At 38.4% G+C, this 27,637-nt stretch overlaps 1 protein-coding gene across 1 annotated transcript in view; it reads left to right on the top strand.

Annotated features, from left to right (window-relative positions):
• Positions 1–366: 366 nt before the first annotated feature.
• PIWIL1 (piwi like RNA-mediated gene silencing 1) overlaps positions 367–27,637 on the top strand; it is a 949,244-nt gene continuing 921,973 nt past the window's right edge. Inside the window, exon 1 of the mRNA XM_044069793.1 lies at positions 367–423. Coding sequence (XP_043925728.1) covers positions 367–423 — 57 coding nt within the window. The remainder of the gene's footprint in view (positions 424–27,637) is intronic.

A 27,637-nucleotide genomic window follows, 5' to 3' on the forward strand; every position in this document is an offset into this window, starting at 1 on the left:
ATATAGAACTGCAGCAACAAGATAAAGACTCCGTTCAGAACAAAGCAGCCAAAATGTCAAGAACAGATCCAAACAGGAGTCACCACACGGAAAAGTAGGATAAAAACGTTCTTTATTCTTCCATAAAACCACACAAGCGCTTTCACGTAGGTAAACTACGCTTCATCAGGTGTAAATAATGAAAACAAATAAACTGTTTTTATACATAACTTTTTAGCGGGAACTCAAAACGCCAAGTTTCAATTAATTACTAATTAGAACAGTTTATGTTGTAATTAAAACGGCAATGACCCAAGTTTGAAAAACTTGTAGATATTATTTCTCAAAATTCATTTAACGCCAAGTTTTCAATGGTTCTTTGATATAATGCATCAAACAAATATCACTCAACTAAAACATAATGAGAAACATGCTGAAAACCTTGTAACCCTAAGCCAATTTTGTTTGAATAAATTAGAGACAAACCGTACTGTCTTGCAACTTACGGAGCACATACTCATAGTACAACGGCTCTACTTGTTCACATAATACAGGGTTATAACATCCAACTCATAAAGATGTGGACCAGAGTCCGTATATAAAATAACATAAGATGCCAGATACATAATTCCACATTCGGAACCAAATGACAGTATGAAAGCAAGCAGAAACACCGCTTAATAATGCATCCTACAGAACTGCATCCAATGCTGTCACAAACATAAAACAATACGAGACTAGTGCGCCATTTCGGACAATAGCACTAAATAAATGTTGTCAAGGTCTCCCAACAAATAATTAATAAAGTATATATATATACATAAACAATCACCAGGTCCCAGATATTCAGACATACATCTCATCTAGCAACATCGCTGATTAAAATTGTCCGAACAACCAATAAGCTCTCGTGACTGATAATAAATAAAAATGATTGTTAGAATGTCAATAGATATAAAAATTACAGCAAAAAATATATGTGAAAGAGTCGACGCTCTTCACTATATGAGACGCTGCTCACACATTCCAACAGCTGTCAAAAATTCCATCAAAGCTACCAAAAAACAAAAGTCTAACCATTCATTTCTTCCGGTGACCAAAATCAGCTACATACTCCTTTGATGTCATCCAAACATCCACCGTTGTTACCGGTGACTCTATAATAAAAAATATCCATAGAAATATGTTGCAATGAGCTGTAGCCTTGATCAAACTTATCAAGGGAGAAATATAGACACTATTAAACCATTCGGAGTTTCAAAACTCAGCGCAAACTACCAGAACAAGTGGATGATAAATATTTAAGTGCCAAATGTGCACAGATTTCATCATATATTAATGTGGATAACAGCTGAACACAAAAAACCATATTAGTGTTGTCAGATCATAACAAAATCTCATAAAATATGGACAAAACACTAAGTCCATTAAAACCAACCTCACTAGTAAAAAATTCTAACGTATAAAATGACTTAGGTAAATAACTATATCAACATAACTCACAGAATGAATATAACAAAAAACCAATAAATACATGTATTTTAAAAAATGCAAATGGTGTGATATCTTAATAGATCAACTACTAAATATAAAACTGATGAATCCACTTAATGTACTTGTTGAATTTTCAATATTTTTTCCGATTATCCAAAATGGGTTTCACAGATACTGAATGATTGATGCCAGGAGCTATATGAGCCTTCAAGGTAAAAATCCAATTCAGTTCTCTAATAGCCAACTGGTTGTTATTATCTCCTGCTCTAAGATTGTGGGGCAACATTTCCAAAACTTTAAAGCCAAAACTATGGTTGGTGTATTCCATGACATGTTTAGCTAGGGCATTAGAGTCTTTCTCTTTCCTAATATCATAGCAGTGATTATACATCCTGTCACGTAACCGTCTCTTGGTTAAACCAACATAAAACGCATCACATTGGTTGCATGTGGCTAAGTAAATTAAATATCTCAGCTTGTAATAAAGTTCATGTAGGGTATGCAAAAGCTAACAAAACAGCTCCAGTATACAAATTTTCAGCAGAAATAATTTCAGAGATAAGGGACTGAGACTTTAAGGTACAGAGAATCTTTGTAGGCTAAGACGTCTACACTGAATAGCAATGAAGTGAGAAGAACAAACTAACTACAGACAAGGAGAGAACAGAGAGAGAGAGAGAGAGAGCTCAGAATTCTCAGTAAACAAATAAATAAGCAGATAAATGCAGTACTGTTTTAATACAAAATTCAATGAAACAATAAACAGAAAAAATAAAATTCAGTACTATCTTATAACACTGCAAGTTTGTACTTACCTCAGCTTGTAATAAAGTTGATGTAGGGTATGCAAAAGCTAACCAATCAACTCCAGTATGCAACTATCCAGCAGAAATTATTTCAGAGATAAGGGACTAAGACTTTAAAGCACAGATAATCCCTCTAGGCTAAGAATTATACACCGAATAACAATGAAGTGAGAACAATAAACTAACTGCAGAAAGGGAGAGAAGAGAGAGAAAGAGAGAGAAAGAGAGAGAAAGAGAGAGATCACAGAATTTTCAGTAAACAAATAAATAAGGAGATAAAGTCAGTACTATTTTAACACAATATTCAATGAAACAAGAAATAGAAAAAATAAATTCAGTGCTATCTTATAACACTGCAAGTTTTTACTTATTTCAACTTGTAATAAAGTTGATGTAGGGTGTGCCAAAGCTAACCAAACAGCTCCAGTATGCAGCTATTCAGCAGAAATAATTCCAGAGAAATGGGACTAAGACTTTAAGGCAGAGATAATCTCTTTAGGCTGAGACTTCCACACTGAATAACAATGAAGTGAGTAGAATAAACTAATTGCAGACGGGGTGAGAACAGAGAGAGAGCTCAGAGTTTTCAGAAAGCTAATACATATGCAGATAAATGCAGTACTATTTTTAACACTATATACAATGATACAATAAAGAGAAAAAGTCAAATTCTGTATTATCTTATAATACTGCAAGTTTGTACTTAGCTTGTAATAAAGTTGATGTAGGGTTTGTAAAAGCTAACCAATCAAGTCCAGTATGCAACTATTCAGCAGAAATAATTTCAGAGATAAGGGACTAAGACTTTAAGGCACATTGAATCCCCCTAGGCTAAGACTTCTATACCGAATACCAATGAAGTGAGAATACTAAACTAACTGCAAACAGGGAGAGAACAGAGAGAGAGATTTGAATTTTCCGTAAACAAATAAATAAGCAGATAAATATAACACTATTTTTAACACAATATTCAATGAAACAATAAACAGAAAAAATAAAATTCAGTACTATCTTATAACACTGCAAGGTTTTACTTATCTCAGCTTGTAATAAAGTTGATGTAGGGTATGCAAAAGCTAACCAAACTGCTCCAGTATACAACTTTTCAGCAGAAGTAATTTTAGAGATAAGGGACTAAGACTGTAAGGCACAGAGAATCCCTCTAGGCTAAGACTTCTACACTGAATATCAATAAAGTGAGAAGAATAAACTAACTGCAGACAGGGAGTGTCCAGAGAGAGAGAGAGCTCAGAATTTTCAGTAAACCAATAAATAAGCAGATAAATGCACTACTATTTCAACACAATAATCAATGAAACAAACAGAACAAAATAAAATTCAGTACTATCCTATAACACTGCAAGTTTGTACTTATCTCAGCTTGTAATAAAGTTGATGTAGGATATGCAAAAGCTAACCAAACAGCTCCAGTATGCAACTATTCAGCAGAAATAATATCAGAGATAGGGGACTAAGACTTTAAGGCACAGATAATTCTTCTAGGCTAAGACTTATACACCGAATAACAATGAAGTGAAAAAAATAAACTAACTGCAGACTAGGAGAGAACATAGAGAGAGAACAACATTTTTAAGTAAACAAATAAATAAGCAGATAAATGCAGTACTATTTTTAACATAATATTCAATGAAACAATCAACAGAAGAAATAAAATTCAGTACTATGGTATAACACTGCAAGTTTTTTTCTTATCTCAGCTTATAATAAAGTTGATTTTGGGGTATGAAAAGCTAACCAAACAGCTCCAGTATGCAACTATTCAGCAGAAATAATTTCAGAGATAAGGAACTAAGACTTTAAGACACAGAGTATCCCTCTAGGCTAAGACTTTTATACCGAATAACAATGAAGTGAGAAGGATAAACTAACTGAAGACAGGGAGAGAACAGAGAGAAAGCTCAGAATTTTCGGTAAGCAAATAAATAAGCAGATAAATACAGTACTATTTTTAACACAATATTTAATTAAACAAAAAAACAGAAGAAATAAAATTCAGTGCTATCTTATAACACTGCAAGTTTTTACATATCTCAGGTTGTAATAAAGTTAATGTAGGGTATGCAAAAGCTAACCAAACAGCTGCAGTATGCAACTATTTAGGAGAAATAATTTTAGAGATAAGGGGCTAAGACTTTAAGGCACAGAGAATCCCTCTAGGCTAAGACTTTTACACCAAATAACTATGAAGTGAGAAGTATAAACTAACTGCAGACAGGGCGAGAAGAGAGGAAGGGAGAGCTTAGAATTTTCAGTAAACATATAAAAAAGCAGATACATGCAGTACAATTTGTAACACAATATTAAATTAAACAATAATCAGAAAAAATAAAATTCAGTACTATCTCAAAACACTTCAAGTTTGTACTTAGCTTGTAATAAAGTTAATGTAGAGAATGCAAAAGCTAACCAAAGAGCTCCAGTATGCAACTATTCTGCAGAAATAATTTCAGAGATAAGGGACTGAGATGTTAAGGCACAGAGAATCCCTCTAGGCTAAGACTTCTACACTGAATAACAATGAAGTGAAAATAACAAACTAACTGCAGACAGGGAGAGAATAGAGAAAGCTCAGAACTTTCAATAAACAAATAAGCAGATAAATGCAGTACTATTTTCAACACAATATTCAATGAAACAATAAACAGAAAAAAATAAAATTCAGTAATATCTTACAAGACTGCAAGGTTTTACATATCTCAGCTTGTAATAAAGTTCATGTAGGGTATGCAAAAGCTAACAAAACAGCTCCAGTATACAAATTTTCAGCAGAAATAATTTCAGAGATAAGGGACTGAGACTTTAAGGTACAGAGAATCTTTGTAGGCTAAGACGTCTACACTGAATAGCAATGAAGTGAGAAGAACAAACTAACTACAGACAAGGAGAGAACAGAGAGAGAGAGAGAGAGCTCAGAATTCTCAGTAAACAAATAAATAAGCAGATAAATGCAGTACTGTTTTAATACAAAATTCAATGAAACAATAAACAATATACAATAAAGAGAAAAAGTCAAATTCTGTATTATCTTATAATACTGCAAGTTTGTACTTAGCTTGTAATAAAGTTGATGTAGGGTTTGTAAAAGCTAACCAATAAAGTCCAGTATGCAACTATTCGGCAGAAATAATTTCAGAGATAAGGGACTAAGACTTTAAGGCACATTGAATCCCCCTAGGCTAAGACTTCTATGCCAAAGCTAACCAAACAGCTCCAGTATGCAGCTATTCAGCAGAAATAATTCCAGAGAAATGGAACTAAGACTTTAAGGCAGAGAGAATCTCTTTAGGCTAAGACTTCTACACTGAATAACAATGAAGTGAGTAAAATAAACTAATTGCAGACCGGGTGAGAACAGAGAGAGAGCTCAGAATTTTCAGAAAACAAGTACATATGCAGATAAATGCAGTACTATTTTTAACACAATACTCAATGATACAATAAAGAGAAAAAGTCAAATTCTGTATTATCTTATAATACTGCAAGTTTGTACTTAGCTTGTAATAAAGTTGATGTAGGGTTTGTAAAAGCTAACCAATCAACTCCAGTATGCAACTATTCAGCAGAAATAATTTCAGAAATAAGGGACTAAGACTTTAAGGCACATTGATTCCCCCTAGGCTAAGACTTCTATACTGAATACCAATGAAGTGAGAAGAATAAACTAACTGCAGACAGGGAGAGAACAGAGAGAGTGATTTGAATTTTCGGTAAACAAATAAATAAGCAGATAAATATAACACTATTTTTAACACAATATTCAATGAAACAATAAACAGAAAAAATAAAATTTAGTACTATCTTATAACTCTGCAAGTTTGTACTTATCCTAGCCTGTAATAAAGTTGATGTAGTGTATGCAAAAGCTAAATAAACAGCTCTAGTATGTAACTATTCAGCAATTTTGGTTTCAGAGATAAGGGACTAAGACGTTAAGGCACAGAGAATCCTTTTAGGTTAAGACTTCTACACCAAATAACAATGAAGTGAGAAAAATAAACTAACTGTCGACACGGAGAGAACAGAGGCAATGCTCAGAATTTTCAGTAAACAAATAAGCAGATAAATGCAGTACTATTTTAGCACAATATTCAATGAAACAAAAACAGAAAAAAATAAATTCAGTACTATCTTATAACACTGGAGGTTTATACTTATCTCAGCTTGTAATAAAGTTGATGTAGGTTATGCAAAAGCTAACCTAACAGCTCCAGTATGCAACTATTCAGCAGAGATAGTTTTGGAGATAAGGGAATAAGACTTTAAGGCACAGAGAATCCCTCTTGGCTAAGACTTCTACACCCAATAGCAATGAAATGAGAAGAATAAATCAACTGCTGACAGTGAGAGAACAGAAAGAGCTAGAGCTCAGAATTTTCAGTAAATAACTAAATACGCAGATAAATGCAGTGCTATTTTAACACAATATTCAATGAAACAATACACAGAAAAAATAAAATTCAGTACTATCTTATAACACTGCAAGTTTGTACTTATCTCCGCTTGTAATAAAGTTGATGTTGGGTATGCAAAGGCTAACCAAACAGCTCAGTATGCAACAACTCAGGAGAAATAATTTCAGAGATAAGGGACTAAGACTTTAAGGCACAGAGAATCCCTCTAGGCTAAGACTTCTATACCGAATAAAATGAAGTGAGAAGAATAACTGCAGACAGGGAGACAACAGAGAGGGAGCTCAGAATTTTCAGTAAACAAATAAATAAGCAGATAAATCCAGTACTATGTTTTACACAATATTCAATGAAACAATAAACAGACAAAATAAATTTCAGTATTATCTTATAACATTGCAAGTTTGTACTTAGCTTGTAATAAAGTTAATGTAGAGTATGCAAAGGCTAACCAAAAAGCTCCACTATGCAACTATTCAGCAGAAGTAATTTCAGAGATAATAGACTTAAGACTTTAAGGCACAAATAATCCCTCTAGGCTAAGACTTCTATACAGAATAACAATGAAGTGAGAAGAATAACTGCAGACAGGGAGACAACAGAGAGAGAGCTCAGACTTTTCAGTAAACATATAAATAAGTGGATACATGCAGTACCATTTTTCACACAATATTCAGTGAAACAAAAAACAGAAAAATGAAAATCAGTACTATCTTATAACACTGCAAGTTTGTACTTATCTCAGCTTGTAATAAAGATGATGTAGGGTATGCAAAAGCTAACCAAACAGCTCCAGTATGCAACTTTTTAGCAGAAGTAATTTTAGAGATAAGGGACTAAGACTTTAAGGCACAGAGAATCCCTCTAGGCTAAGACTTCTACACTGAATAACAATGAAGTGAGAATAATAAACTAACTGCAGACAGGGAGAGGACAGAGAGAGAGAGAGAGCTCAGAATTTTCAGTAAACAAATAAATAAGCAGATAAATGCAGTATTTCTTCTTCTTCTTTCGGCTTTTCCCAGTTAGGGGTCACCACAGCAGGTCACCTGTTCACTCATGATTGGCAGTAGAGTTTTTATGGTGTTGAGTTGCCAGCCTGACACCTAACCTTCAATGGAAGGCTCACACATGCACTCATGCCTAGGGCCAATTTAGGGTGTCCAAGCCACCTACAGCATGTCTTTGGGATGTGGGAAGAAAATGGTGCACCCGGTGGAAACCCACGTGACCACGGGGAGAACATGCAGACTTCGCACAGAAAGCACCCCAGCCAAGGATCAAACCAGAGAACCTCATGCTGTGAGGTGACAACACTAACCACTGCATCACCATGGCCGCCCCTTTGTAGGCATCAGATATTGCTTGTTCATATTCATAACTCTCAAACTTCCATCTCCAAAATGAGGAACAGTTCCTCTTATAATAAGGAACAAATGGGCAAAATGTGAAACACATTAACAGCCTGCTAACAACTTCAACTAAGAAGCTCATCGTTAAAATATGATGATTTTGCTTATAAAAGGCCTTTTATTGAACTAACATGATTGAGTTGTATTTAACATGGATATCAATTAAAAAAAATTCCTAACACTGAATGTGTTATAGACCCTTTCAATGTGAAAATTCAAGGAACTTGAACTTTTTAAAACCTCAAATGAGTTACATTGCAGGTAATGAGGTATATCTGACAGGTATGTAATCATATTTACACTAATAATTCCAAAACTATGCTACATTCAAATATTAAAAGACTACAGCTTAAAGCTTTCACATTGGCAAACACAAGTATATTGATGTTTGTCCACTGTCTAGTGCAGGTAAATCGATATTAATTGTTGTTTGTACACTATTTATTTATTTAAAAAGCATGAAATTTATGAAAATATATCTCAACAAACAAGCAGAAGAGAGAGAACTGCTTAGCCTCATCCACACAGAACCTGGTGCTGCCATCCTTCTTTGGTACTAGCACCACTGGGGAGGTCCAGGGATTGCTGGACTCCTGAATTACCTCTAGTTCCAACATCTCCTGTATCTCCTCCCTCAGAGTCTGTTTGGAATCTGTCAGGCACCCTATAAGGAGCCTGCTTAAAAGGCCTTTGGGGTCCTGTATCCACATGGTGCTGCACCAGGTGGGTGCACCCTGGTTAACAAGTGAACTTGTCCCCAAACTCCTGTAACACTGCTCGGATTTCTTGAACCTGGGTAGGGAATAACTGCTGGGAAATTGCTACTCCTTCCACTGAGGTGTCAGTCCGAGCTTCACTGAGGAGATCAGTCACCAGATCCCCCTCAGACTCTTCCTGCAATCTACTGCAAATACTCAGCCCAAGGGCATGGTAAGGTTTCATCATGTTACCATGGTACAATTTGTGTCCTTGCCTCCTGCCTAGCAGTTCTTTCATGTAGTTAACATCACTGACCTTCTTTACCACCTTGTAGGGTCCCTCCCAAGCTGCCTGCAGCTTGTTATGTCTGACAGGAAGGAGAACCATTACCTGCTGCCTTATGCCATACTCTCTAGCTAGAGCATTCCTATCATACCAGGACTTTTTCTGCTGTTGGCCTTCTGCCAGGTTCTCCTGGGCCAAGCCCATGAGTTAGTTCCCTGAGCCTTGTCGTGAGGTTAAGGACATATGCCACAACAGACTCCTTTTGAGATTTATACTCACCCTACCACTCATCTCAAATTAAATCTAGAGGTACTCTCACCCTATGCCCATACAACAACTCAAAGAATGAAAAACTTGTGGATTCCTGGAGCACCTCTCTGTAAGCAAACAACAGATGGGACAAATATTTATCCGAGTCCCTCTTAAACTGGTCTGCAAATGCCTGTAGCATGGTCTTGAGTGTAGAGTTTAACCTCTCAACAAGACCATTAGTCTGGGAATGGTAGGGAGGGGTCTTTATGTGCTACTCCCTACAGTACTTCCACAGACAATCCAGCAGGTCTGACATGAAATTTGCACCTCTCTCAGTCAGTAATTTTTTTGGAAAACCTACCCTGCTGGAAATCTCTAACAAAGCAGTTGCCACCTTTTCTGCCTCAATGGAGGACAGAGCCACTGCCTCAGGACATTTGGTAGCATAATCTAAAACCACTAGAATATACCTTTTCTCTGTGGAACTTGGGGTACTCAGAGGCCCCACAATATCCATAGCTACCCTCTGAATGGCTCCTCAGTCACAGGCAAAGGCATCAAAGGAGTTTTCACCTTGTCTCTTGCCTTGTCTACTTTTTGGCACTGCTCACGGGTCCTGCAGTACCCTGTTACATCTCTGGAAATCCCAGGCCAATAGACGTTCTGCATAATACACCTCTTTGTTCATTTTATGTCCATATGACCTGCAAAGGGAATATCATGGGCTATGGCTAGAAGTGCCAGATAGTAGGCTCTAGGCACTATGAACTGCTGTATTCTGTCACCCTATAGCCCTTCCTCAGGGGTCCACTCTCTGTACAGTAACCATTTGTCCCAGTATACAGATTCCCCCTTCCCCTGAAAATCAGGTCCTTCACTAGCTACCTCCCTCAGGCCTTGTAATGTAGGGTCTGATAGCTGAGCCTGTCTCAGCTCTCTCTTTGTAACTCTTCACAGCTCCCCTTCCACAGGAAGTCTGGTATCCTCTGACAGCAGTGCCTCACTGTCAGTCTGGGTACTATTATTCACCTCTGCCCTTACAGTCACTCTGTCCAAGGGAACTTCAGTACTTACAACCAGCTGTGGCATATCTTCAGTCTCACTGCTACAGGGTAGCTCCCTCCATGAAGTAACCACCTCACCAGTCCTGGCTGCAAGTGTGCAGTCTGTCTCAGTGTCTCCCAGGCTACCAGACCCACATGCTTGTCTCCAAGCCTGACTTGGTGTAACTACATGAACACATGGTACTGCATTATCAAAATCATTCCCTATCAGGGCATCTGCATGGTGGTAGTTTGGTACCCTTGCTGTTTCAAGTCAAGACAACCTACTGTTGGCATTTTGTCATTCTCACTTACTGGCTCTTCCATCTTTTGTTCTCTACCTTGGATTCATGGACATCTATATGCTATATGGTCCCACTGGTTGCATTTAAAACATTTAACCCTAGATCCTGGATGTGCACCTGGACTAGTGGCTTCCCCTGCTACTGGCAGATTTTGTTGGGGCAGTCTGGGCTGCCCACCATGGTTCCCTTAGACCCATGAGCAGCACTGGGTGTGCATTTCCTGTGCAGCAGAGATGTCCTGCTTTGTAGGTATAGGTCTCCCTTCTTCCCCAACTCATCTACAGTAAGGCATTGTCTATCAGCTAACCAGATTCTCATGTCTTCAGGCAAAGTGTAAGGGCTTGTTCCCCCTCACCAAAAGGTCTGCCAGCTCTTCAAAAGTGGTGACCTGACATCCACTCACTCACCTATGAAAATAAGTGCTTAGTTTAGCAACATATTCACATACACTTTCATCTGCCTGGCGTCTTTGCTCACAAAACATTTTCCTATAAGCTTCAGGTGTTAAGTTAAAAAATTCTAGCAAACAATTCTGTATAACATTATAATTTAATCAGTCATTATCACACAGTTTGGAAATAACAGTTACAGCTTTGCCATGGAGTAAGGGGGTCAGGAAACATACCCAGATCCTTTGTTCAACATCATACTGTTTACATACCCTCTCAAACATATGAATGAAACTACCAAAATTATCCCTCTCTGTAAATTGTGGAAGAAATTTCCTGATCTTTGTTGCTTCTGGGGTTTGTTACTCTCTTCCCCATTACCTCCATGACTCTAGCGAAGAGTCAGCATCTCCTTTTCTTGTTGCCTCTGCCTCACCTTCTCCTCAGCTTCCAGGTGTAGCAGTTTCTCATTTTCCTCAGTCTCTAGACACCTCAGTCTCTCTGCTGCCTCTATTTCCAAATGATTGGCCTCTAGCTCAAGTCTCTTTAACTCCAGATGGATTTTTAAGTCCTCTGTGGAAAGGTTGAGCTGTCCATTCTCTGAGAGTTGTACATCCCCATGGCCAGTCTGATTGTCCTCCTGGTTGCTATTTTTTGATGCAGCTGTGACTAAAGCTGCAATCATGTCTGCTTTAGTCAGGTTGGCATGCACCAGTCCTTTAGCCTGGCACATCTCAGCCAACTGGCTCCTTGTCAGCGTGCCATACTCCTCTGAACTCTGAATGCTCACTGCATGGCTGATTAAGAGTACAAGCACCTTCAGTGATCACTGTACACAAGCTACAGGAATTCAATATCCACACCACTACAAGCCAATTAATATGTGATGTGGCTATCTCACCACTATCAACCAATTAATATGTGATGTGGCTATTCCACCACTACCAAACAATTAATATGTGACACCCTTGCACTGGCCCAGTAATCAAGGATCCTCAATCCTCACCACTAGCACCAGTGAGGGACATGCACATTGGGAGGATAACAAGTACACACACAGTAAAGTACAGTTTCCTTTAAGAGCACACAGAGATCACAGTCAGTCTGGGGCTGGTTTCTACCTCTTTCTCCAGATCCCCAGTAAGACTCCCCACTGGCACAGCTATAGGGTTAAGATCTCAGCTGAGTGGTCAAGCCAAAACCTCCAGCATCTTCTCTGTCCAACCAGTGCTTTGTGTCCCTGCCCAAGTAGCCCCCCCACACACACTTTGAGATTTGATTTATATACAAACACATGCACACTCCTGGGAAATGCTGGCACAGGTTTACTAGCTATGCCCCCTTCTGCCCAGACTAAAAGGTAGTTATCACTGCCACCAACCAGCTCTTTATCAGCTACTATAAGGCCCTTACAAAGGGTGACCAATTCTGCTGTGTAATGTTACTATTATCCAAATGGTAAATGTGTCCAAGACTAAGGCTATTTAAGAGTGGCCTGTACAGTGTCACCAAATACAGGCACGTACTCTAAGAGCTTAAATTTCTGTAAACAAACCAGCCACAATTAAAAGGTTTAAATATATTTAATAATAAATAATAGAAGCACACAACAATTCTCAATAACTCAATACAGTGACAACAGAGTTCAGAATCACAGGAAATATTTTAAAACAACATTGCAGGACAGTCTCACATAAATATCGAAAGCATCTAAAATAATCTTACTAAGTTCCTATCTTTATCTAAGAAAAATCACTGTAATCTAAGTCTTACTTACAGAGCCGGACAAGTGCTGATGAGAGGATGTTGTCAGATCCAAAGACAAATACAAAATCACAAACTTGCTCTTTGACACAGTTCCTAAGTTACTATCAAACATTTCTGCTGGGTTATCTCAGATTACATCATTCTTTGTCACCTCTGCGTCAAAAATACTTTGTTTTCAGAACTTTACCTGGAACTGTAAGTTGTAAAACAGTTAAACACATTTATCTTTGAAACCTGTAATTATTTCTGTTTCCAGACAATATAAAGAATTTCTAGCTGCAGACATTCATTCTCCTAGCTGAGATAACCACCATCATAAACAATTCACTTATTTTCTTAGAGTTTGCAAGTTAACTCTGTTTTTTTTTCCAGTAGGGTACAGTGTGGTTACATTCTTGAAGCTCTGCACATAACATACAGTTCTCTTACATTTATAAGAGAAGCCTATGGATCATATTAATATTCACAAATGACATAGAATTATTTACAAATTTCTAGCTAGCTGGGCTGGCAGCTTTCAGAGCATCATATGAGAGAACATGGTGCTGTAGTGTGTTTGTAACCTGCCATAAAAATCTTCAAAGTCTGCTTGTGAACCTCAACCCTCAACAAATAAATATCAGATCAGCAGTTTGTCTGCAATAAAAAGTCATGTATTTTTGAAAATACAAATCAGTGTAAATGTATTTCTTCTCAAGTACATTATAAGTGTATTGATGTAGCAGGGGAATTTAGGATTTAAAAAAATTGCTGTTTTGTGGTCTGGAAATTTGTGCAATGAGTGGCCACATGCAGGATGTGGGCAGTTCAGAAAAAAATGGCTTTGAGTTGTGGCCAGGCTAAGCTGCTTGGTTGGGCATGTTATATTCTAATGGCTATATGAAATGGCAGTGAGTAATGTTATTAAAATAAGCATCTCTGTGTATATTAATGAGCCAAAACAAGATGGTGGAACAATTCAAACGTGTATATATACTGAGCATAGGAGCTACATCAGCTGTACATTTGAAGCTGACCAAATGCTCATGTTCAGGTTGAGAAAAATCACTAAGTTACATTAGGAGTTGCTGCAGCTTTACTAAATGCATATCTGCTAGAGTCTGTTGATGCTGTTTCATGCTAGATGATTTCAACATTACCCCTGATGGCACAGATTCATCTTACCATGCTTAGCATTTCATGGATTCCATGACACTGACATTGTGAACTGGTCCTGTGTAAATAAGGACACAATTCAAGATGTGTCAGCCTCATCTGCAACCCTGCTGGAATCATGGAGTACCTATCCCAGTGGATATACCCTGGAAACCTGTCTCATGGCACCCATAAGAAATCCATAGAACCAAACACAGACACTGGCTACATCCATATCAATTAGAAACAAAAACATTACTGGACATGTGTTTTGGCTGCTAAAGGCACACTTTCACTGTCTGGATTCATCCGGTGATACCCTGTGGTATGACCATTACATATGTGCACAAATAATGTCAATGTGTGTAATGTTGCATAATATCATACTTAGTAAGCAGTTACAAATAATGTCAACGTGTGCAGTGTTACATAATATACTTAGTAAGCAGTTACAACTAATGTCAGTGTGTGCAGTGTTACATAATATCATACTTAGTAAGCAGTTACAAATAATGTCAGCGTGTGCAGTGTTACATAATATCATACTTAGTAAGCAGTAACAAATAATGTCAGCGTGTACAGTGTTACATAATGTCATACTTAGTAAGCAGTTACAAATAATGTCAGTGTGTGTAATGTTACATATTATCATACTTAGCAGTTAGAAATAATGTCAGTGTGTGCAGCATTACATAATATCATACTTAGTAAGCAGTTACAAATACTGTCAGCTTTACATAATATCATACTTAGTAAGCAGTTACAAATAATGTCAGCATGTGCAGTATTACATAATATACTTAGTGAGCAGTTACAAATAATGTCAGTGTATGCAGTGTTACATAATATCATACTTAGTAAGCAGTTACAAATAATGTCAATGTGTACAGTGTTACATAATATACTTAGTAAGCAGTTACAAATAATGTCAGCATGTGCAGTGTTACATAATATCATACTTAGTAAGCAGTTACAAATAATGTCAGTGTGTGCAGTGTTACATAATATCATACCTAGTAAGCAGTTACAAATAATGTCAGCCTGTGTAGTGTTACATAATATCATACTTAGTAAGCAGTTACAAATAATGTCAGCATGTGCAGTGTTACATAATATCATACTTAGTAAGCAGTTAAAAATAATGTCAGTGTGTGCAGTGTTACATAATATACTTAGTAAGCAGTTACAAATAATGTCAGCATGTGCAGTGTTACATAATATCATACTTAGTAAGCAGTTAAAAATAATGTCAGTGTGTGCAGTGTTACATAATATCATACTTAGTAAGCAGTTAGAAATAATGTCAGTGTTTACAGTGTTATGTAATATACTTAGTAAGCAGATACAAGTAATGTCAGCGTGTGCAGTGTTATATAATATCATACTTAGTAAGCAGTTAGAAATAATGTCAGTGTGTGCAGTGTTACATAATATTATACCTAGTAAGCAGTTGCAAATAATGTCAGTGTATGCAGTGTTAAATAATATCATACTTAGTAAGCAGTTACAAGTAATGTCAGCATGTGTAATGTTACATAATATCATACTTAGCAGTTACAAATAATGTCAGTGTGTGCAGTGTTACATAATATCATACTTAGTAAGCAGTTACAAATAATGTCAGTGTGTGTGTGCAGTGTTACATATGATACTTAATAAGCAGTTACAAATAATGTCAGCGTGTGCAGTGTTACATAATATCATGCTTAGTAAGCAGTTACAAATAATGTCAGTGTGTGCAGTGTTACATAATATCATACTTAGTAAGCAGCTACAAATAATGTCAGCGTGTGCAGTGTTACATAATATCATACTTAGCAGTTACAAATAATGTCAGCATGTGCAGTGTTACATAATATCATACTTAGTAAGCAGTTACAAATAATGTCAGTGTTCATAGGTTCATAGATTAGGTTCATAGATTAGTACGAGGCTAACTGCCCTAATGGGCCATTTTCAGCCTAGCCAATTACCCCATGTGAGAATCAAACCCTGCACCTCATGTTTGTAAGGTAAACATGTTAACCATTATGCCAACTTCCCTGTGTGTGTAATGTTACATAATATATTTAGTAAGCAGTTACAAATAATGTTAGTGTGTGTAATGTTACATAATATCATATTTAGTAAGCAGTTACAAATAATGTCATTGTGTGTAATGTTACATAATATCATATTTAGTAAGCTGTTAAGTAGCATGGACCCTTGCTGAGCCAGCAACCCCCAGCACACCAGGCAGTGGAGGCTGAGTCAGATGAGAAGTTAGGGGAGGAGCCCACAGCAGGGGATGGCCATGATAAACAGAGGTGTACAGTATGCCATGGCACTGGCAAAGGGGCAGCGGACTGCACATAGCTTCAGAACACAGTACGCAACAGTAAAGCAGATACACTACAGTAAAAGTGATGCATGTGAAAACACCAGGCTGTGCTTACCTATGCATAAGCTGGTGGCACTGTGCCTCAGACATAACAATGTGCAAAGCGCAGGGCATGGGTATAATCATTTGTACTATGAAAGTAAAAATGTGTTTTTTCTGTGAAATTTCAGTTCAGAGAGACCTTTAATGTAACTGTCTTTCAGCAGTGATAGAGGAGTTGTGTGATGTACTGGGGGTGTACTTGTGGGTCTGCAGGGACACAGTAGTTGCAGCACTACAGCTCTGTCTACTAAACAGGTCCAGGGCATGTATAGCAGAGGGTTCAGCATTCCAAGCATACACTTGCTCATGAGAGCTGGCTCTACCAGGAGTTGCCTATGCTGGTGTGCTGAGTGACTTTGAGCAATGTCTGCTATAAGTGTCTATATTAGAACAACAAAACCCCAAAACAGCGAACAAGTTGTGCCCCCCCCACACCCTCCACTATATATATATATATATATATATATATATATATATATATATATATATATACCAACTCCGAGAGCACAACAGTGAGTGAAGGGCAAATATTCCAATCTTCACTGTACCACAATGTCACAAAAAGCAGATTGAGATCCGGCATTTCTAACCTTTAGGTTATTTGCTATTTTGAGCTTTTGGCATTCTAATAGGAATCATGCTATAAGATATGCTTCTCATGGTGACATCCAGGTCTACACAAATGTCCTCTCCTGGGTGTAGATACCCCAACAACAGGTATTGGAATGAAAGCACTACCACTGTGGCAGTGGGATCTTTGTAGTCCATAGCCATGTTGATTACTATCTCTGGATGTATCAGTTAACCGCCTCTGTAGATGTCTCCCTCAGCCCCTGGCAGCTGAGCCAGACAAGACATTACACATTCCAGTCTCTAATTAATTCTATTCAAGAAATTATACATATGGGACATGCATTCCACTAGGTCATCATACACACCCAGCATTACCCTCACTAGCTCAGTTATGGCTGTGGTGGTACTACCATGTGCTTCCACAATGGCCTTATGCATACTTTGGATTGTAGTGACTGACACACTATCACCAATGGAGAGGGTAGTAACCATGTCTCTAGTGAGCACTATTACCCACACTCCTGTTTGGACCTCTCTGCCTGTGAGTACTAGAGGCAGATTCTGCCATCTGTCTACTGTGGAAAGTACACTTTCCTGATTAATAGTGTCCCCATTACCCTATCCTCTACATGAGATGTGTCTAGCCTGGGAATCTGCAGGGATAGAGACTCTGTCCACAGCCTGTGCTGGGAATGTAGTGGTCACATTCCTTGTGTGGAACACATACGCACTCACACACACACACACACACACACACACACACACACACACACACACACACACACACACACATAGACACACACGCACTTTAATACTTTATGTACATGCCTTGTGCAGTGGGCTGTACATATTGAACCCCTGATGTAGCTGTATACTGTAAGTCAGACAACTTTAATAAATTTGATATTAACTAATTGTTGCAGCTGACTTCTATATATTGCTATGCTGAAATAGGCCTACATATCTGGGGTATCTTCAATGGGTTGTCTCCCAGCTCTGCTCCCACGTCCAGTGCTGCATTTTGAGACTCTGTAGAGGTGCCTCTCCCACTGATAGAGGCCAGGAACTGCACCGTCTCTGTGAGAGGTGGTACACTTGATGTCTCCACCACTTGTTGCCATTGACCTTGCCCTAACCACGCATACCAGGAGTTGTACTCTTTGTTGAGCAGCATTTAGAAGATCACATGTCCTGTGGTTCACCATTTCATAATCACGGCTATGGCCACCAACTGCATTAATGTTTTTGACAATATTATCCTAGGCACACTCCCAGTAGGGCTGTCAGCTGTCTGCAGTCCAAAAAGCCACAGCCCATGGAGATGGAAGGCCTGAAGTAGTACCTCATTCTGTGGATCAGGAAACCTGGGTTTACAGGGGGATATCACTGCAGACTGAGCTGTAGTCTTCTGCTTGCCTTGTTTTAGGCTGTTGGTATGGAAAACAGTACATTTACCAGCCTTGTGTACAAATACCAACACTACCAGTGTCCTCCTTGGACATATAGCATGCTGTGTGTATCTGGCAGTTATATTTCTGCATCCACAACCAGGATCAGCCTTTGATCAACTACTGCTCTAGGCAAAAGGTGTCCACAGCACCTCTCCAACACCACCCTGTGCTCCCATCGTGGTCTATCAACACCATCCAGATTACTGGAAAAGTGCCCCTGCTAGAGCAGTGTCCTAGTCGGCCACCTAGTTGTCCTATGCCTAAGGCCTGCTATATCCACAACATTTAAATAATGTCAGGCACATAGGTTTACTGAGCAGATGCCTGCTTGAAAAGAATCACATACTATTGTAACTGACCAAGGTGATATAACTGTTCTTTTCAATGTTAAAAATAGTTTGCTACTGATATATGTGCAGTGTATACATCAGTCAAATGCATTTACTGAAAATTGTATCCTAAGCACTGAAAAAAAATTCTGACCTGGGATCTGAGTATGTGATCATGGGTGTGTCTCTCATTAAGCTCAACAATCCTTCACCCAAAAGTTGCTTTAGTGTTGCAGTCCCCTGACAATACACGTTTCCCAGTACACTTATAACTGCTGACAAATGTGCATCTTATTATGAAAACAGGTTGAATAGCAGCTAAAAGCAGCTTTAATTAAAATGAATGGATTTGAAAAATAGTAACACTTACCATGTACAAGCAGAAATGTTTTTGCTGAGGTAATGTTTTGAAACTCAGATTTTGCAGGTCTGGAACCATGAACTCTTCAGATTTCTTCTGTAGTAAGATTAGACTCTTTGCTTGCCATTGCACTTAGATTGTACAAATTCACCTGGCTGGGTGTGGTAAGTATGCTAATTAGGGATCAGCTCATTATTGTTTCTGAATCACAATATTTCTCCACCCAGCACACCTGCTAACCATTGCACTCAGGTCTGTTGATGACGTGCACACACCTGGGTTACTGCGACCAGCACTGATCATACGAGATCCAGGCCATGCTTCCATGGGAGATCTATAATTCTACATCTATCATCTGTAAATAAAGTTCCTGTAATGCCTGATTTCTTACCACATGCACAGGAATACAGGATTGACATATATCCTACCTTAAAGTGCCATTGTGACAATCATAATACAGTATCTATATTTTCTGATTTTGTCTTGTAATGTCAGACTAGGCAAAAGCTGTCTTCTTTCTCCAGGTCTCTACAAATCCTCAATAATTTGAGTAATACTGTTGAAACTGAAACTTCTTTTAAATACCTGGGGATTTGGTTGGACCCCTTCCTAAATCTTCATCTTCATCCAGGCAATACACACACACACAAAGAAATCAACTTTTTCCTATTCTGGGCTAATAGGATCTACATGTTCATATCCAGATCCAGGTCTGAGAGTTAGCACAGAGGAATGGGGTTATGAGCTGTTAAACTGCTTCCTGTGGCCCAGTGTTTGATTCCTGCAGTCTCCATTTGTCTACTGTATAATTCTGAGCAGGTCACTTACTCGGTCAACTGGGATAAGTATCTCAATGACTGACCATATGGCTTTTAAATATTTATAACTACACTGGTCATAGACTTGCCTATCCACCATTTAAGTCTGCTAACTCAGCCGCACCATATAGAAATGCCATAGGAAATGGTACCTTACTAGCTAAGCTAGAATATAGTCTTCCTATGATTGCTGCAGCCTCTAAAAGAAATGCTTCCACTACTCAGCCCATCTCTAATGCATATACAGATTCACCACTCTCTCCCAAAAAAATGAATACCACTGCAAAACCATTGAAAAAGCTAACTTGCTACCTGTGAAACAATGTGCTGACTTTGGACTCACCTCTCAACTATTTAAGCTTATTAGGAATGAGACCTTCCCCCACTAGCCTCCAGACTATTCAGATATGCACCAACATACAACCTTAGAAACCTTAACCATTCATGTCCACTCCTCCAAACCCCACATACTAGGTTTCACTGCACACACTATGTTTTCTTGGTCCTTGATCCCAAAATGTGGGAATATCTCTCCTTATATTAAAGATTATTCCTCATGCCACATTTCCAGTCAGAAATAAAAGCACATTACAGACTCTAAGAAAATTCCACTGCTGTCTTTATGTTTCTGTAACTTAAACTCTTCCGTCCCTTAAACCTGTTCTACGTGGCACCTCTCTGTTAATTGCTTTGTATTGGCTGTAAATGGATTACTCTCTATTATAATTTGACCAGAGGGTGGAATATACTAAAATCCTTCTAGCAGGAGACATTCATCCTAATCTTGGGTCCACCTATCACAATGAACATCCAAACAATTCTCTTCCACACACTACTCTAACCCTACATTGGTCAAGCTCCAGCCCCAGTAATCTACTATTTTGCTGCCATAAATTTTAGAAACATTAGAAATAAAATTGCTGAACTACATGCCTGGATTACGCAACATAATCCGGATATTCTCTCTGTAACTGAAACTTGGCTTAAACCCAGCATAAACAACCATGAATTTATACCTCCTGGCTATAATATAATCTGTAATGGCTGTATAAAAAGCAAAGGTGGTATTTTTTTAATATTTCCCAACAACTAACACATTTCCCCTTGCAACACACCAATGCCAAAATTCAATTCAGCAGAGCTTCTTTTAACTTTCCTGAAATTATACAATTATAAACAAGTATGTATTACTGTTCCTTATATCCCTCCTGTCAACAATACAGCTGCACTGGAAGATATCCTACGTTGAATATCCCTAACAATTCCACAATAAATAATACCACTAGGTGATATGAATGCCAATCAGTTGGACATAAACTCTATCTCCCCTACCTCTAGAATGAACTTATTTGGTTTCACACAACTAATTAATAGACCCACACATTATAGCAAGACATCAGATTCCCTGTTAGACTGGATTCTATTATCCAACTTTAGCAAATACATCACCTCAGGTACAATGTCAGACTGTCTCAGTAATCATCTCCCAGTCTGTACAACCAGACATCTCATACATCCACTTAAACAGCATGCTTATAAAACAACAGGGAACCTGTCCAAGTGTGACCCAGAAATGTTCATTACTAACCTATCATGTATTAACTGGAACTTCCTAAAAATCCTCCCCTTAGATGATGCTGTAAATGACTCCAGTACAACTTTCCTGAATATCCTAAATAGTCTTGTACATCCTAGAAGGAAGAGAATAAAAACAAATAATGCAATTTGGTTATCCAAAAAAGTAGAATCCACTTCAGGATAGAGGAAAAAGTATGGAAAGAATGGCAAAAATATAAAACACAATATCTTGAAAACTTCAGAATGCCTTGCAATTGTACTAAAAAGCAAATTAATGAAGACAAAACTGTACTATAATAATGTTCAAAATAATAGTGAACACAAACCTAAAAAATTCTGGACAGCTATTAAAAAAAAAAATCTTGCATCCTGGCCATAAATTCAGCCCTGACCCCTTTCCCAATAACTCATCACTCGAAACCGCAATACAACTCAACTCTTATTTTATAGATAGTATAGCATCTCTAACCAAGGTTTCCCTAACTTCTAATCCTAACCCTGCCCAGAAACCACATATCATGACATCCACTTTCACCTTCAAACCAATGCACATCCTATATGACTATTCTTAACCAGACTCAAACCAGGCTCTACTTCAGCTGATGACCTTCCAAGTGAATACCTTAAAATAACAGCTGAAAGCACTGCCTACCTTGTCTCAATCCTTGTAAACAAGTCAGTCCAGGAATCCCACATTCCCATTTTCTGGAAAAAGTCACACATTATCCCTCTGCACAAAGGACAGACATTACTAACTTTAGATCTATAGCAATTTTATTCCCCCTCTCCAAAATACTTGAAAAATGTATTTAAGAACAACTGCTAAACTATCTCCTGCAGGAAGAAATTCAGTTCCTCACACAACATGGCTGGATTCACTTTATAATCTTGAAATACTAAAATACCGAATTTTAGTATCTCGAGACTATAAAGCCAAAAACTCAAAAAAAGACAACCCACAACCGCAAAATTCAAAATTGCGATCATACACATACACACACCACCACACAAAAAAACACACATACACCTACCTAATTACACTACAACAAACAAAACAACACACACAAACACAACATAACAAACAAACACACCTACCCTACCTATAAGCAGCGGGGGAAGCACTCCTGCACCCCCCACACCGTCACTACTTATATATACTAACTCCGAGGTTGCACTAAACACACAAACACACAAACACACAAAACCCACCACTACGCACACTAAAATCCCTACTCAATACCCTTACAAAAACACCACTTACCTGAATCACCAGCTAATTCCACAAACCGTACCACACATCACAAATGCGCCAACACAATCGCGGATTCGACATTTCCGCATTTGATATTATGCAATTTTGTGTAACTGCACTTTCGACTTTATAGTCTCAAGATACTAAAATTCGGTATTTTAGTATTTCGAGATTATAAAGTGACTCTCTCTCTCTCTCTCTATATATATATATATATATATATATATATATATATATATATATATATATATATATGTGTGTATATATTTATATATATGTACTGTTAATAAAGCTAGAGTTAATGTCAAACTAGCCTCCTCCTTAGATGTGTCACAGCAAACTGCCATTTCAAATGTCCTCATTAGGTCTTTCAGCCCCCCTTCTATGGTTCAAAAGCTACCTATCCAATAGGTATCAGTCAATAAAATTGTACTCCACCCTCTCTCTGTAACACCCCATCACCACTGACATACCACAAGGGTATATCCTTTGGTCCCCTCCTCTAACATTCTACCAACACCCCCCATGCATCCACACAACAGGTCTCCCTAATACAGTATGCAGATGACTCCACACTCATTTGCACATCTGACAATGTGGCACACCTCAAAAAAATTAGTCAGAAAGCTTTAACAACAACTGAAACATGGCTTTGTAACTCATAACTCATGCTGAACCCTAGAAAAAAAAATGCCACTTTTCCCCAAATCCCTCTCCCATGAAAAAAAAAATCAAAGTCCTCTCTCGATAATGCAGCAATTGAGGTTACTTTTCATAGCACATTATTATGGATGATGGATGGTTATATTACATTTGACCTGCATTTGCAAAATTGCATAAGAAAAAAATATATATCAAAAGCTAGGGATGCTTTATAGTGCTCAAAACTTTCTCACTGACACAATTAAAGCTACACTTGCCTCTGCTTATCACTGTCCCACACTTATTTATGGTGCTCCCATCCTTACTAATCCTCACACATCACAAAAATCAAAACTTGAACAATGCTATAAAAAATTGTTAAATTTGCAGCAAATACCACTATCAGAACCCACAACTGTATAGCACTAAAAAGCCTAAATTGGTTAGAACTATCCCATCAAATAACATATATACAGCTTCTAACCACCTATAAAATTATCCATAGTTAATCTGCTTGTTCAGCACTGAATAACATTCTACACAACTATGCTCCTAGTTGGTCATTATGATCCAATGACAAAAAACTCCTGTCTGCCCACAAACCTATCAAATCTGCTGGGCATTGTCTGTACTCACACCATGTTGCTAAGGTGTGGAACTCCTTATCTCTATCCATCAGGTCAATACCCTCCCTCTCATCCTTCAAAGCCATTCTGAAAGGCTTCCTAGCCAAAAGCTGGCTTTGTTCTTGATTAACACCATGATAAACTATATGCCTAAATGTGAAAAAATACTTATTCATACCTTAAATCTCCTTGCTCTCCCTACTTCACTCACTTCATTACTTCTATGAATTTCTCTCCCCTGGCTTTCTCTAAAAATATACCATAAGCCTGCTTTTCTCTCACTCTATATTGCGATTCCTGTTTGTATTGTACTAAGTGGCCCTTAATTTCTCTATAAACTGGCTAAAATTTCTCCAGCTATTAAATCATTGTCATATAACTTGTATCTATGACTAACCAATCCCCGGGATTCATGAAGCTTGCGCCAGGTGCAGGCATAGCGTAGGCGTTATAATGCCAAATATGGCCGTCGAGCGATTCAGGTACGATCCAATTCCACGTGTACTACCGGCGTAAGCCAGAACTGCTCAGCCCCCGGTGTAGGTATGCTAATCACCCCATGTGCAGTGTCGCACCATGCAAATGAAGGCATATAGTGATTCATGAAGTGGTGCAGGCGTAGCGTAAGCCCACGGAAATGTAAACCAAAAAACACGGTTTACATTTTCCCAAACAGAACATCGGAGCGATGGAAGAGGGCCAGACCCAGGTATCACAACATTAACATATGCCAATGGCGAAATACACAGCCAATGGCATAAGAAAAGATGCACAACACGTAAATAACAACATTTAATGTCATGTCCACAGTAACGCACAGCACAACCGCAGGGCATGTGTGCGGAAGCTGTAACATAAAGAAATTATATAAAAATGTCATAAAATCGCAACGTAATAGAAATCAGGTTTACAGCATAATACACAATGGTAGGCATGGAACACCACAACCAAGGTGCAAGGGTTGCTAAGGGCCTGCGATAGTGTTCGGCGCGGTAACTATGAATTAGTAGTCAATGCCATGCAAATGAGGCAGATAATACTGAATCGCAAATGTCCCACCGGATGAAGGTTGTATCATACGGCGCAGCGGTATAACACCGAGGAGTGGCTCAGAGGAGATATATGACATCAGCAGAGGGGTGTGCCACCGTAGCAGTAAGCACATTGGAGCAATGCAAATCTGGCCTGTCGGTTGCTAAGCAAAGCTGCAGGACAGGGGTGGGGAGGAATCGTTTAGCTGAGAGCACACATGGTGCCCAAAAGCGCATGTGTACGAGGATGAAAATGTGCCCAAAACCCAGTAATCGGACGCACGCGCCGCAAACAATCGCAGAAACAGGAAGGTCAGGGGAAGAAAAGAAGGAAATGCGGAAGTAGGGTAATTGGAGTACTAATGAGCAATCAACACCAATCAACCCACGAAGGCCAATCGACGGCAGCTGACAAGTCTGCTTGCAGAAACCTGCAAAACAGGATAGGGGAGGCACTGGAATGCAAAGAAAGGAGGGGAGGTATTGGATTGCAAAGATAGGAGACCTGACACAGCAGAGCAAAGCAAACCGACAGCAGACCGGCAGTATCACACATAATGCAAGATACGCCAGGTCCAGGAAAGTACAAATGAAAGTAGGCTGCAGGATGCACGCCAGAAAATGGTAGGTGCAACGTGCAGAAATGTAAAGGGAAGGTCAAGAGGTAATCCACGGCAGGCAAATGTAATTCAACACCAAAGGCACCACAATAGTAGTTCCGGCAGTAAAACACATAAGATAACCTGTAGCTACGATCGTACATACACACCCTATGTCATCATCGGTGTTCACAGCACAATAGTAAAAAGTGTGAAAGCACCCAGTGGAACACGGAATGCCAACACCTGAACAGTACATGAGCCTTACAGCATATGGTGGTGCTGTGTGCCTGTCACGTTCCCAGATATATATATATATATATATATATATATATATATATATATATATATAGATATATAGATATATATATATGTACATATATATATATATATGTATATGTATATATATATGTATATGTATATATATGTATATATATATATATATATAAAAGAAAATTTCACCGGAACAATAAAGGCTGTCCTTCTGGTGTAAAAAATGTCCTTGCAATGTAAGGTACAAACTGGCAGGCAACTCGGAAGCTTTAAATACTTTAATCCACCAAATTCAGCACATACGAAGCAGAAACACGAACCAAAACTCTATATCATAAACCAGCCTTTATTGTTCCGGTGAAATTTCCTTTTTTATGGTTGTTTGGTGCTTCATTTTTGGTTATATATATATATATATATATATATATATATATATATATATATATATATATATATATATATATATATATATATATATATATATATATGTACACATATGCATATATATAATACAGATAGAAAGGGCAATAGAGGGATATATGGTGATATAGATGGATTCAGCGATATCTGCAAATATAATAGATAGTTCAACGACATTCATAACACCTTGGAGGTACAAATAAATAGGATACCACCAACCATGGAATGTGTAACATACCGACATGCGTAAACACGAGGCTGAAAGACCGATAGAACACAGTACCGGAACAGTACATCTGCGAGTAATAGTATGATGATATGAAGGGACAGTTAGTCACCGCTGCCAGTGTCGCGGTCCACGTAGGTACTGTGTTCAACTGTGTCTGTGAGTGCCGTAGTCTGTGTAAGTGTGCGTTGAGGGTGCCGTGTGCGTCTCTGTGTGACTGTAATGTGTGTGTGTGTCCGCAACATGTATTTGTTAGTGCCAAGTCAGAGGCAGATCAGTACAGTAGGTGTGGGTATAGCTAGCCGTAGGCATACAGTTACTACCTGTCCCACAGTAGGAGGGACAGCCCCACCCTGGGCAGGTGTGTCCTGACATAAAACAGTACAAAGGGCAAATGTCCGAGATGGTAGGACATAAATATGTCCCATATATAATGTAACAGTCGTATTTAATAGTTATGCCTGTATGTAAGAAACGTAAATGTTACATGCAATATGATAAGTAGCCAAAATCACACAACAATAGGTATGTAGTGAGGATAAAAGTATGTGCTAACCTGTGTACTGACCGTGGCTACGTGTTGGCCTGTAAACACCGCTTTGTGTCCCGCAAGTGTCCAACAATGACCATATGAAAAGGTGGCAACCCATGGCAAACAGGCTCTTTTAACAACACAACCACAATGACTGCAAATATCTGGTACAGAAATACAAGGGATAGCTGTCACTTACACATATCCCTTGATATATCGCTGCAATTACGGAGGTATACAAGTAGCAAGCTCACCTGCAGACGATATAGAAACCAATTAACAACGGCCCAACGTACAATCCCGTAACATAAGTCTACTAACTGTTAGCTCTCTAATTAGGGACAGAGCCCACACAGTTATATACGGATTATGTAGAAATGCAAGGCCCACAAACCTGTATATGTTACATACACCCACCGACATCCCCCACACTAGAAACTAAAGCAATACAGACTGTAATAGCAGCACAAACATCCAGTCAGTCAATTACATCTGCAGAACCCTCAACA

This window comes from Protopterus annectens, chromosome 4.part0 (assembly GCF_019279795.1).
Source record: "Protopterus annectens isolate FY-2018-M chromosome 4.part0, PAN1.0, whole genome shotgun sequence".
Classification (NCBI taxonomy): domain Eukaryota; kingdom Metazoa; phylum Chordata; order Ceratodontiformes; family Protopteridae; genus Protopterus; species Protopterus annectens.